Source organism: Neopelma chrysocephalum, unplaced genomic scaffold (genome assembly GCF_003984885.1).
Source record: "Neopelma chrysocephalum unplaced genomic scaffold, ASM398488v2 Primary Assembly neopelma1_24, whole genome shotgun sequence".
In the NCBI taxonomy this organism is placed as follows: domain Eukaryota; kingdom Metazoa; phylum Chordata; class Aves; order Passeriformes; family Pipridae; genus Neopelma; species Neopelma chrysocephalum.
This window is the reverse complement of record NW_020897693.1, coordinates 49,034,899-49,047,395: the sequence shown is the minus strand read 5'-3', so window position 1 is coordinate 49,047,395 and position 12,497 is coordinate 49,034,899. Positions and strand designations below refer to the sequence as shown.

The following is a 12,497-nucleotide window of genomic DNA, read 5'->3' as shown; positions in this document are numbered from 1 at the left end:
TGAAACCACGCGTGAGAAATGTTTGTGTTTACTCTGAAATGTGCCTGGAGTACAAAACTGCCTCCAGTCAGCTCCAGTGTCCTGCATATCAGTTCAACTGCAAAGTGTTCATCAAGTCTTCATGTTTCACCAGGTGCTTTGAGACAGACTGAGACTTGGCTGTTGGGTATGATAATCTTAGCCTAACTTGGTTCTGTCCAAAGCGATTTGGACAAACTCAAACAGTTCACACACAGAGATCTAAATTGAAGCTGAGAAAAACATAAAAGGCAGATTTAAAGAGATTTTTCTCCCAGCTTTCTAGAAACCAGTACTTTAGAGACTTCCCAAGCTTCAGCATCTTCAAATGTGACTCCTTTTGATTACTAATATTGGGGAGTGGGGACTTTTTCAGTGTTTCTGGATCTATTGTGTTTGTGTCACATGCGTGTAGTTAATGAAGAAGTGGGGAAGTAAGGCTCAGCACAGAGCTGGAAGTTAGCTGCATTAGGCTTTCCAAAAGTCTTAATCTCTGAGCAGGAAAGCCCCCAAAGACTCTGTGTACAGGGCTTTAGGAAGAATGTGGCCTTTTCTTTCCAAATCTGGAGTCATCAAATCATGCTGTTCCCAAAGGCATCCAGAGCTTTTCTGTGCTGATAGTACCAGTCACAGGAAAGTGATGTAGATGCAGTTCCCAAATACTTCCCTGTGGCTATTAGAGGCCTGTGAAGGTAAGGGACATAGTAAAATATTAGTTTCCATCTTGACTGTATCAGAAAAGGAGAAATATGTGTCTGTGTGCTCGGAGCTGGTGAACACCAATAGCTTTTCCTGAGCTGCTTTTCTTGAGCCTGGTGGGTATGTTTGTGCTGTTGTAAAACCAGGTTCGGGGACAGGGGTGACTCAGACAAATCATGTGAAGACAGGGTGACAGCAGAAGTGATGCCTAAAACTGCGTCCGTCTTCTCAGATGAGAGGTAGTGCACGTGCAGGTCTGTGAACAACAGAAATCTGTCGCCTCCAAGTATGACAGTCTCTTCAGATGGGGATTCGCCCACAGTCAGAATCTGTATTGTGGCTCCTAATACAGCAAAGCACGAGCTCACGGATGGGATTATTTGGCAGGGCAGAGTGGAGGTGGCTGCTCCCACTTTCCTGTGCTGCAGCCTGGCTGTCCTTACTGTAGAAATCTCTTAACTATAAAACTAGAAACTTGTGGGTTTCTTCTTAAAAGAGCTGGGAATGGATGAGTCTGCTGAGCATTGTTTACTCTTATGTGGATGAATTTTTTTTTTTTTTTTTTTTACATGGACAATATTTTTCATGTGATCCAGTAATTGCAGTCTTCTGGACGGTGTTAATACTGTCACTGTTGACTGTGTGTTTATACATTATATTTATATACATATATTAAAAACATACAACACATAAGTTTTAAAAATTGTTTCTGCATGGTATATCTGTGGAATGATGGCTGATTGCCCTTGATTTGTGGAGCACAGACATTTGTCATTAAATGGCTAATGGAACTTGAAAGCAATACACAGTTTCATAAAAAGCTAAAATGTGAAAATTGTTTCAGTTTAATATTGATGTCACACTTTATTAATAATTTTCATTTTTTGATTTAACTAAAATAGAGGGGGAAAAAAGTCTCTCAAATGTAGATAGAAGTTGAATGAATAACCAGAGTTGTTTGGCAGGTGTTTCTTAAGGAGACCAATTTAGACAGAACTTTAGATTTTGAGGTATTTGTTTGTTCCTAAATTGCTTTTTGGCCTCTACACTTTCTGTTATATTTCTTTGTATACTGTAAATTTCCATAGTTTTTGCTTTTCCAGTCCTATTTATACTATTTTTGGTTCTGTCTGAAGACTTAAATGCACAGAATTTAACTTTATTGTACAGGAATCTCCTCAAAGCCCTCAAAGCTCTTATTTCTGCTATATTTTTCTTTATTTATTGCATGTCCCTATGAAAGACAAACCTGCTGCTCTTTCCATTCTCAGTGGTGCTTAAGCACGATTTTTGTTTTAGTTGCCCATTTAATTTTGTTCTCCTTGAGAGTCCTTTCATAATAATTCTGGAAAACAAAAGTGTATTTTGGAATAAGTCCATGTCCAAAACAGGAGGTTTCTATCGTTTCCCCATTCACTTTGACTGGATTTGTTTAATAGCATAGATTTTTAAAAGGTAAGTAAAGCATCTGGAGTTTTTCTTGGCATTTCCTGGAGTATCTGTTTGCCCTTCATGGAACAAAGGCTCATATTAGATAATATATTCTGCAAAGCACTTGTACATGGCTGCAGCCAGCCAGCCTTCCTGCCTGCTTCTGCAGAACACCATTCAGGTGCTTCTTAGCTCATAGTCACTCCTGAACTTCGTGCGGTCTGTTGGCATCTGTGGATAAAGAGGATTGACTCCACCCTCTCCATCAGCCATTATCATCTGTGCTGGGGAAGTAACAAGGAGTCTGGTAGAGACTTGGCAAAGCCACTGGACCTGGGGGGAACCGGCCGAGAGATGATTACTCACAGAGTTTGTTTCTGTTCCCAGGCTGCCCTGGAGTTGGGCTCTGTTCCAGGCTCTTCCACAGCTGTAGAACGTGCTGCCAGGCAGATGGGAGAGCCATCGTCCGGCTTGGTTTGGCCTCTGGGGCTCTAGGGTGAACTTAGGTTGGTCTTAGAGCTTACCTTGGGAAGGAGAGAGTCACCCAGCACTTTGCTACTGGGGAGCTGTTCCACTGCACATTTCCTGAAGGAATGTGAAGGAGCAAACCCCTTAGGTTTCTGTGCCACTGAATGGAAGAGGGCCAGGAAGCAAGCACGGACTTTGGACTGCCAGGCACCTCTGCTGCTTTGGTGTCTCTGGTACAGCCAGTGTGCCTTCTTTGAAGATGGTGCTTGGGCGTGGCTGAGGGGGTTGCATGCACCGGGATTCCTTCCCAGTCGGCACTGTGAACAGTGTCACTTGTATTTGACTTTTCCACGCTGAACTGTCGTCCGGTGCTGTCCCAATAACATTGTGCCTTTGCGCTGCATTCCAGAGCTTGCAGTCTCAAGCTGTAAAAATACCACTTCAGTGGGCTTTAACACAGCCTTCATGTTATCTCTGATATTTTGAGATATTTTGAACCAAACCTCTCCCCTTTATCCACAGATAATTGTGTATTAGAGCTGAGGGGTTACTGCATGTGGCCTGGAGGACATGAAGGGCCAAATGCTGGGCAGCATGGATGAGGCCTGACTGGGAATCTTGGCTTTGGGCTCAGAGAACAGGCCTTATCCTTGGTTTCTGTAGCAGTATAGCTCTAGCCTTGGCCGTGTAGAGTCATTATTTTAAGCTCTTAAAACAGTGGTAATATCTGAGTTTACCCATGGCACCGGGCACCAGAGAGCAGGCAGATCCTGGAGGTGAGCCTGGGTGAACTTGGTAACGCCTCCTGTACTTGAAATCCTGAGCGTTACCTTAACCTTGTTACCTGAAAGAGTCTCCTGCTGATTACCCAGTATCTGTTTTGCTTTCTTGGTGCCTGCCTTTGCTTGCAGATATGTGGTTCAGTCTTTTAGAGAACATTTTAACCTCCACAGCAAAATTTAAGCATCTGTTAGCTCAAGACTGCAACTAAACTGATTGCATCTATAAGCTGTGTGGACAGTTTTATTTTGGAATAAAAGTGCTTTATCTTGATATACCTCAAGTCAATAAAACACCCTTTGTGCTTTCCTGAAGCCAAGGAGGAGGAAAGATTTGCATACGACGTGATATTATCACTGCAGTTGTCAACTGTTTTCTTTAATGGAAATTTAAATCAAGTTGCATAAATCAGGTTGCCTTAAAAAGCCTTGTCTCTCTTTCACTTCAAAATCAAATTCGGTTTTACTGCTGGCATCGCTCTGCTCTAGAAAATTGTAAGGGTAGTCTCTTGTTAGTAGAGAGAAAAGGGTGTGTGGCTCAAACCTGTTACTTGTAGGATCTGCCATGGTCCCCAGGACAGCATTTTTCCTGAAGAGCAGATCTTTTGAATTGTGATCATTATTTTTTTTCTTTGTCTGAGAGAGACCTTTATTCTAACTCTGTTAGCATATTTTTAAATCTTTTAGTGGAACTGTGTTGAAGCCTGAAATAGTCCTTGCACAAAAAACCAAATATGTAGCAAATGGTGGAACTGCTCCCAAATGTATTATATAAACTCAGAATTTCTTCACTACCCTATAATAAAAATTGTATGAGAAAAATAACTATACTCAAACGTTTAATTACTTATTTTGCCTCCTACAGGTTAGGTGGTGGTCCTGATGATGCCAAGGAGATTATGCAGCACAAATTCTTTGCTGGCATTGTTTGGCAAGATGTATACGAGAAAAAGGTATTTATACAACTGTTCATCCAAAGTGAACTGTAGCTGTGAATATACTGAATGTTTCAAATTTTGTTGCCCTGGGTAATGTACACAGAAACACTCCACAGAAAAGGTTTGCAGTTGTTTTTAACAAGGCTAAATTGCTTAGTGTTTCTTAATATACTGTAACTGGATTACTTCTGAATTTTTATTTTGCAGTGATAGGAGTATCTCTCAGTGAGGTAGTTGGCTGAATAAATAAGATGTAATGGAAATGGCTTCCAAATTTAGACAGCATTTTAAGCTTTTAAAATTGCTTTTCTTGTAAATTCTTGTTGCCATTTCTTCCTATCAACTGATGTATCCCTTGTGAGACCAGGATTATTGTTGGTTCCTGAGCATCTGAAGCAAAAATTCCTAGAAGCAGTAGTAGAAGATGGGCTGTTTTTTCCCATTGCATTTTTCCTGCCTTTTCAGTCTAATTTCAGCATTCAAGACAAGTGCAGACAAGTGTAGGCTTTTGCATAAATCCAAGCCTAATACTGTTTTTTGTGTGTGTGACAAAGGACTGATAGGAAGTGTCTGCACTTTGTGGTGTTTCTCACTGGTTTTCCATGAGACCCACTGAGCCTGTAGGCTTTCCAGAGGAGCCACTGAAGTCAAAGAGCCCAGCCCTTTCCGTAGGAGTGTGTTTCATCATTTCTATGTCTCACTGCCCCTTCCTTCACAGATAAGTATTTCACTCCTCCAAGGTGTCCTGCTGTGTGCTCTCATAGTGATCTGCTGTTGTCCTCTCCCATTTGATTCTCATCAGCCACATTTTCATAGCACTAACATGAAATACTGCCAACTAAAATGTGGGTCTGGTGATTCAAGGTTCCCATCTACTGGTGCCATATGATCTCATTCAATCCTAGCCTTTCCTGATTTCCCTCTTTCCTCCAGCAGCCCCTTGTGGTATCAGATCTTGTTTGATCTCTAAGTACAGTTTAGTTCTCTCTCCAATTGGTGGGAACAGGTAAGAAGCTTAGCAGAAACTGAGTTCCTGTACTGTAGTAGGGAAATTGTCCAGTTCCTGTATACAACTACAAAGAGTCCTCTGTTTCCTTCCCTTCTTTCACTTCCTCACAGATCTGTGTGGTTAAAGGGAACTGAAAAATCATAAAGTAAGTTTTTGTGCCTTGAAAGTGTAGATAAGAGTTTAGACCTCAGCCCTTTCAAAGCATCCTGTGAGGGAGAGCTGCATGCAGTCATGAGGGCAGGAGGGAGTTATGTGGAGTTTATTCAGTATAATATAAAAAGTGGATCTGAATTCCTGTTCTAAACAGGAAGTTGTCCCTGTTTTCACCCAGCTGATAAGCTGAATACTTCGTGTTTTGCTATTTTTATGCAGTTTAAAGTAAAAAGCTGATAATGGGGCTCAAACTTCAAGAGTGAAGTTGTTTGTGATTTGATGGTAGTCCTGGTTCCCTGAATGGAAAAGAAATCACACAAGCTGGAGGCAATTTATTTATCCATAGGACTCAGAAAGACTTCAGAGGTTTTCCCATAGTAGTACTGATTCATATTGTTCTGGAAACCACCAGGAAATTTCACATACTTACATCTTTTAGAGAAAACTGTGCTGATTGAAACTACTCCTGGCTTTGTCCTGTCCAAGGAGCCTAGATCCTGGTTTTGCTCGTGTCCCACTAGCATCTGAAGTTGGCATGCTGTGTAAGTGGAAAGATTTTAAAAAACCTGTGAGTAATTGCTGCCTACATTCTGGGTGGTCCAAAGAGGATCTTGCAGCATTTACCTGAAGTGCAGTCTCATGGATAAAAGCTGGATTTTGTCAGCTGCTGAGAGGTGTTTGTGTGCTAAGCTTGGTTACACACCATCTCCAGTAATGCTGAATATGTGCATGAATATGGGCTTGGGTAATCGAGAACACTTGCTTTGTAATTAAGCTTTTTGGAAACATAGCTTTGCTTTGAATTATAAGGAGTTTTGAATAACTGGGGTTGTCCTGAAAATTTAAAATGTTCATCAGACTCTCCTGGAAGAGTGCTATATGTCTCTGGTGCACAGAAAGGTGCAATTTAATTTGCAGTATTTTGCCCACCGACAAGCGAAACATATGCAATGAGATTTTAATCACATGCATTTTTTTTCGTGGTCCTTTTTCTCTCTTAAACCAGCATAAGCCTGCAGGATTCATGCTGGTCTGCAGCCGTGGGAGGCTACAGGTGGCACCTCTCTGCCAGTTGAACTGCAGAGCTATTGCAGTGACAGCTTTTCAGTAAAGCGACATATTTGCTTGTTAAAGCCAGTGTTGGAGCTTTCTGCGGCTTTCCCTCTGTTTCCAGCTTAATGTTCAGAATTTGACAGCTAGGGGAAAAAAATGTCTTGTGGGTGCATCATAATCTGTCTCAAATTGCTTCTAACAGATACTAAAATAAAAAGGAAAATGATACAGGCAGCGCTAGCCCATTCCACATGTGTTCTCACTTGGGATTGCTGCTCCGAGTCGTTCCGATGTGCATAGTTCAGGTGTCTGCTGCAGTGCCCAAGTCCTAAATCACTCCGTGCTGTGCACAGCAAGCAGAGCAACTGGGGGCACTGCAAGTGCCAAAACCACCACTAGCTTAAAAGGACAGATAGAGCTTCACACACGTGTGCATGCACAGCCTGTCAAAAACAAAGCCAGGTTTGCTCTGAAGAGTAGGCAGAAACTTCTGTAAGGAGAGAGAGAATAGAGTTAAAATGGGAGAGAAAAATTCCTTATCCTCAACAGGGCTTTTACATATAATATGTTGGTGTGATTTGGTTGAGAAGTGTTATTAGCATTATAATGTGAAGCATTCCCTCTTCAGTAGCTTCAGGGGGACCGTAAGGCTCAGGGTGACTCCTGACTTGGGATATCCTATTTCCTTTTCCTTTTTAAATTCAGGACATAAAGACCACTTCTAAGAACCTAGTATTTTTTTTATAGGATCATTTGCCCAGCTCTTTTAAGCCATTCTTGGCCACAGAGGATTGTTAGTAATTAAAAAAAAAAAAAAATATATATATATATACTGTAATTGCACTGTCCTATTTTAAACAGAGTCTTTATGTCCCCTAGTTTTTAAAGATTGATTTTAAACAGTAAATGTTTCTTTGTATTTGGAAATATTGCCATGTATAGAGATTACATTTCTTAAAGTCTTTACATTGAAAATGAAGGTGACTCATTGAGTTGTTGTTTGTAAGACAGGACAACATGCTGTCAGGTACTCTCAAAACAGATCAGAAAGATGATCCTGGTGATAGGGAGCTTGAAACTAGTGCTTTTCTCATTTACCAACTTGACAAGCAAATGATTTCTCCACATCCAAGCAGAAGGAAAAGTTGGGAGTGGGGAAGAGGTGTTTTGAACGTCCAAGATTTGCTGATGTTTTCCAAGTGTAGTGATTTCTGTCGGTGTCGTTCTTATTTGTGCAAGCGCAGGAGTGCAAGTCTTGGGGTCACTGGGTAATTCCAGTTGGAGCAATTTGCCATTTGCCTTGATAAACCTTTCCCTGCAGTTTCAGATTGGAAGCCATATACTTCCTCAATCACGCTCCCAAATTGTTGCCTGGTGTGGCTCTGTGCTATTAAAAGATGGCCATGTGTAACCCCAGTGGTGGGCGAGCGGGAGCCCAGCGCCGAGCGCTATTCCATGTCCTCTGTGGGAGGGCTCAGAACAGTGTTTACATTCTGGCTCTGCTGCACTGTGCAGTGGGGAGGTGAGTGAGGTCTGAATCCCAGCTCTGTTGCCCTCCAAAGTTGTACGTGTTCCAACCCTGTGCATCTGTATGCATCCAGCTCTGTCATCCCGCTTCCCAGGCGCGCTCCTCCTCCAGCCCCAGTCAAGCAGCTCCGCTCCATCTGGAGCTGCTCTTGCCAGAGCTTGCCTAGGTACACATGGATGATTTCCAGCCTGTCTGCCCGAGCGAGTCTCAAGAATAAACCCCAAATAGTGCAACTCCTGGTGTAACAAGAGAAGGATTTTGCTGCTGACTGGACTCAGGTTTTTGTAAGCACTTCGGTTTTTCAAAGTTCAGAGTTGACATCAAACTGCTTTTCAGGACCAGGAATATAAAAGCTTAATGTTGCTGCTGCCTTGGCCTAGATTCTCCCAGGTTGGTGAGACCTCCAGCACGTTTCCAGTCAGAGCTGAATGGACACAGTAGCTCTGTAGCTGAAATTTTTGGTGAATGATACAACCCTTGTGGTGATACAGAAGGTTAGCTGATCAATTTGATGTCACTGAGCATCTTTCTTACACATTTGCATCCTCCTTAAGCATAAACCTAACTAGATGCAGTTGACAATTTCCATATAATTAGGTGGGGAACCAGTACATACTATTATTTTTAAGCATTTGTAAATATGCTATTACTTGAAGAAATTTTAGGATTCTTTGTGCATTTTTACTGCTTCTTTGTGCATTTAAATCCTAGAGAAAAAATGCCTTAAATGCCCCGTAAATAGGAAGTGCACACCTAAATATATATTTTTTACTATATATGCTTCCTTCTTTGTGAACTGGTGTTTTATAGACATTTTAGGAACGTAGGAAAAGGCACTGTAGCTTATAACTATGTCAAATCCTACTTGTTTCACTTACAGCACTGCAAGAACCTGTAAATGGACAGTTTGTTTTTTTTGTTTTTCATAGCTTGTACCTCTGTTCAAGCCACAAGTTACATCTGAAACAGATACAAGATACTTTGATGAAGAATTTACAGCACAGATGATAACAATCACTCCTCCTGACCAAGGTAAAGTTTTCCCAAATGTTTCTCACTGTGTTCTCCAGACCACTAGAAATAATTTGCTGTGATGTTACCAGCTCTCTTCAGCCATGTGAAAAAGCATCAGCTTAAACTTGCTGGTTTTCTATATGTGCTTGACCTAGAAGTTGGTAAATTGTTGTGAAACTTTCCACATGTCTTTCCAGTTCGGGAAATTAAAAACCTGTGAAATTATTTGTACTGTTGTCTTTTCCAACTCTGCACATTCCCACTGGAAATTAATTCTGATAATGAGTTCTGCACATGTCCATATCCACACACACTGTGTATATGCAAGCAGTCAATTGAGCATGGGCTAATGTCCATATTCAATCAAAATATACTTTATTTTCTTGGTAACTGAGCATGTTTGTTGCTGTCAAATATAAATTTCCTGAAATTCAGAACAGTGAATATGGATTTAAGCTATGCAGCTTCTACCAATTTTTAATGGACATCCAAACAACTCTATACATACATCAGTCAGGATCTGGTGTGGTCCCCATTTACTGAGGGGAGATTTAAGACTTTCTTTGTCCTTTCAAGTTGTAGAAGAAAAAAGGCAACACTGAAATTTTCTGAAATAACTTTACTGTGCAATATCTTACTGTTTGTTTACTTAAAATGGAAAATATTGTCTAATGTTGTTTTCCTCTTTCAGATGACAGCATGGATTGTGTAGATAACGAGAGAAGACCTCATTTTCCTCAGTTTTCCTACTCAGCCAGTGGAACCGCTTAATGTTTTGCCATTCAGAAACAAAACAGACTGCATTTTGGGGACCTTACTTCAATGGACACTAGAGAACTTTCTATATTATCTGAATTACAAACTGTGTTTGTATTACGATTTAGATGACTTTGTAGGAAGCCTCACAGATTCTGTATTTAAAACAATTCTTTGATGCATTTTTGAGAAGGAAAAACGAATCCATTCTTTAAGTATTACGTCAAGGCTTTTATGCTGAATGACCATAGGTTTTTAAGAACATACACCAAAACTGTTTACTTTAGAAATAATTAAGGTATTCAACATATCAGCAACTCTGACCAGAAAATCCCCTTATTTTATTTATTTCATACAGTTCATTATCTAAATATAGAATCTGCACTCTGAACAATTAGATTTATATAGGAAGATATAAGACTTTAGTAGCTAGTGCAATAATATAAGCAACAAAGTGAACAAACTCTGGAGAGTCAAGGTTCAAACTCATTTTGGACAGCAGTGAAGCATCATCTAACTCCAGAAAACCAACTATAGGAACAGCATTAATGGCCTCAGTGAGGTAAATCAAAAAGCAAAAGTTATTTTTGTTATAACATCTGCTACAAGACATTACATATCAAACTGAATCCAGTGGGATTGCCACATCGTACAGATGAGTATTCCATTCTAGACAGTGCATTTAATTATTCCATTTGCATAGAGCTTAGGAATACTTCATAGGATTGGCTTCTCAGAACCTAGAAAATGCTTGATTTACCAATCTAATATGAAATGCAACAATGAAAAATCACCCACTTCCACCACTGTACAGAAATACCACACAGGTCTAAGTGAGAAATCATCTTAATGAGCGAATCAGCCAGACACAAGTACATTTTGGCACTGAAGTAATGACTTGTTGCCGCTTTTTTTTTTTTATGAAAAGATATATGAATATATATAAACACTTAATGATTTTTTGCATCATGCCAGATCATTTCTTCTTTCTTGAGTGTGCATTAAAGGTATCAACCAACAGTTCATGGTGCCTTTTCACTCTTGAAGATTCACTTTAGCAGTGTTTTCCCATGTAAAAAAAAAATAGGTTGAAACTTCATATGTGTTTGAATAATAATGGTGTTCAAAAAGTGAACTTTTTTTTTGTTTTTCATTTTTAATCTTAGTGGAAAATTCCCCTCACCCTATTTTTGTTGTATCATGTTTCTTTGTAATTTTCATAAAAGCAGTCTTATTCTGTCTCTGCTGCGAATGAATTTATTCCATTGTAGGTTGCGTTCTTTAAATTGCGCTTTTTTTTGTTTTTTTTCATTCTCTTGACTGTATAAAAAATGATGACATGTACTCCAGTTAACTAGCATTTAATTTTTTTATTTGAAAGGGAGTATGTTATGAAAACCCTCGCTTCTCCTTTCCATCAGAAACTGCTGTGCTTGCACAGAGAGCCCATCATCTTGACTTTTTTTTTTTTTAACAACATTCAACTCTAGTATTTTTACTCATGATATGAAAATTTCCCTCCAAATACTTAAATAAAATTGCTTTAACGAGTTAGGTTCTTATTTCTTGTGGTAGGAACCTTCTGAATTTGTAGAGATGCAACAACTGCTCCAGTTTCTCGAGTTTGATGTGTGTATCTCTGAGGGATTCAGGCTTTTCTGTCCCCCCTCAGTTGTTTCATCTCTGTGCTGATCATTATGCAAAGATAATTCTGGAAAATGTTTGTTGGAAGAAATGCACCCTGTGCCAGAAAGTTTGTCTTGAGGTGAATGAGGACAGGCCTCGTTTTGCTGCCTTCCTGATGCCAGTGAGAATGTGTTACTGAGGTCCTGATCTGCAAAGATGTTTTCTGTTCCATCACTCAGGCCTGTACAGTCTATAAAACTCTTGGGACTAACGTTAATCATAGGAGGTGGTTATAGGAGGCTGGAATGTCCATTTTCAAACAAGAATACAGAGAACAGTACAAGAACATGCAATAACAACTGCAGTGTGCTTCAAACTCAGCACAGGAGCTGTGACTGTAGTAAGCCATTAAATATCCAACACATGTTTTGGTCCAAGAAATAAGCTGTAATTCCCGGTGCAATTTACTGCATGTTTTATGCAAGGAGGGAAGGGGAAAGAAGGGATCTGTGTCTCTCTAGAGACTGGACAGCCTGTCCTATTCTGCAGGTCTGATCTCGTAACTGCTCTCCTTCCTTTGCTTCCAAGCCTTCACCCGAGTCTCCAGCCAGCCCAGGGACGAAGTCCAAGGAACTCTTCTGCAAGTCTACAAGTACTGACAAGTTCTGAACTAACACACTTCGTGCATCCAAATATAGGCAACACGAGTGAGCAAAGGTTACTGTAATCTGCCCCAGGAAAATCTGGTCTTTCAAATGCAGGAGCAGATGTGGAACGGGTTGTTCTGCTGAGGATGATTATGTCTCAGAACAGTATTTTTCTGCCAGTTGTTTTAGTTCCCGTATATAAAACATAACATAAAAAAACCAAGCTGCCAAAATTCTCTGTGAACCTTAGTATTGTTGGCAACCAAGAACTGTGAGGGCCACACCTGAATGCCAGGTCTTCTGGATATTTTCCCGCCTTTTGCCAGTGATTATTTATGACACCTTACCTGTTGTCCATAATTGAGTGATTACAGTTGT

At 40.3% G+C, this 12,497-nt stretch overlaps 1 protein-coding gene across 5 annotated transcripts in view; it reads left to right on the top strand.

Moving 5' to 3' along the window:
• The window catches only part of AKT1 (AKT serine/threonine kinase 1), a 74,828-nt gene extending 63,431 nt beyond the window's left edge, over positions 1–11,397 (top strand). For 3 of the 5 annotated variants that reach the window (XM_027674103.1, XM_027674108.1, XM_027674107.1), the window contains 3 exons: positions 4,261–4,348; positions 9,006–9,108; positions 9,782–11,397. In XM_027674103.1, coding sequence (XP_027529904.1) covers positions 4,261–4,348; positions 9,006–9,108; positions 9,782–9,861 — 271 coding nt within the window. In that variant the 3' untranslated portion in view covers positions 9,862–11,397. The remainder of the gene's footprint in view (positions 1–4,260; positions 4,349–9,005; positions 9,109–9,781) is intronic. The other 2 variants (XM_027674106.1, XM_027674104.1) reach the window with 1 other exon arrangement.
• The last annotated feature ends 1,100 nt before the right edge of the window (positions 11,398–12,497 follow it).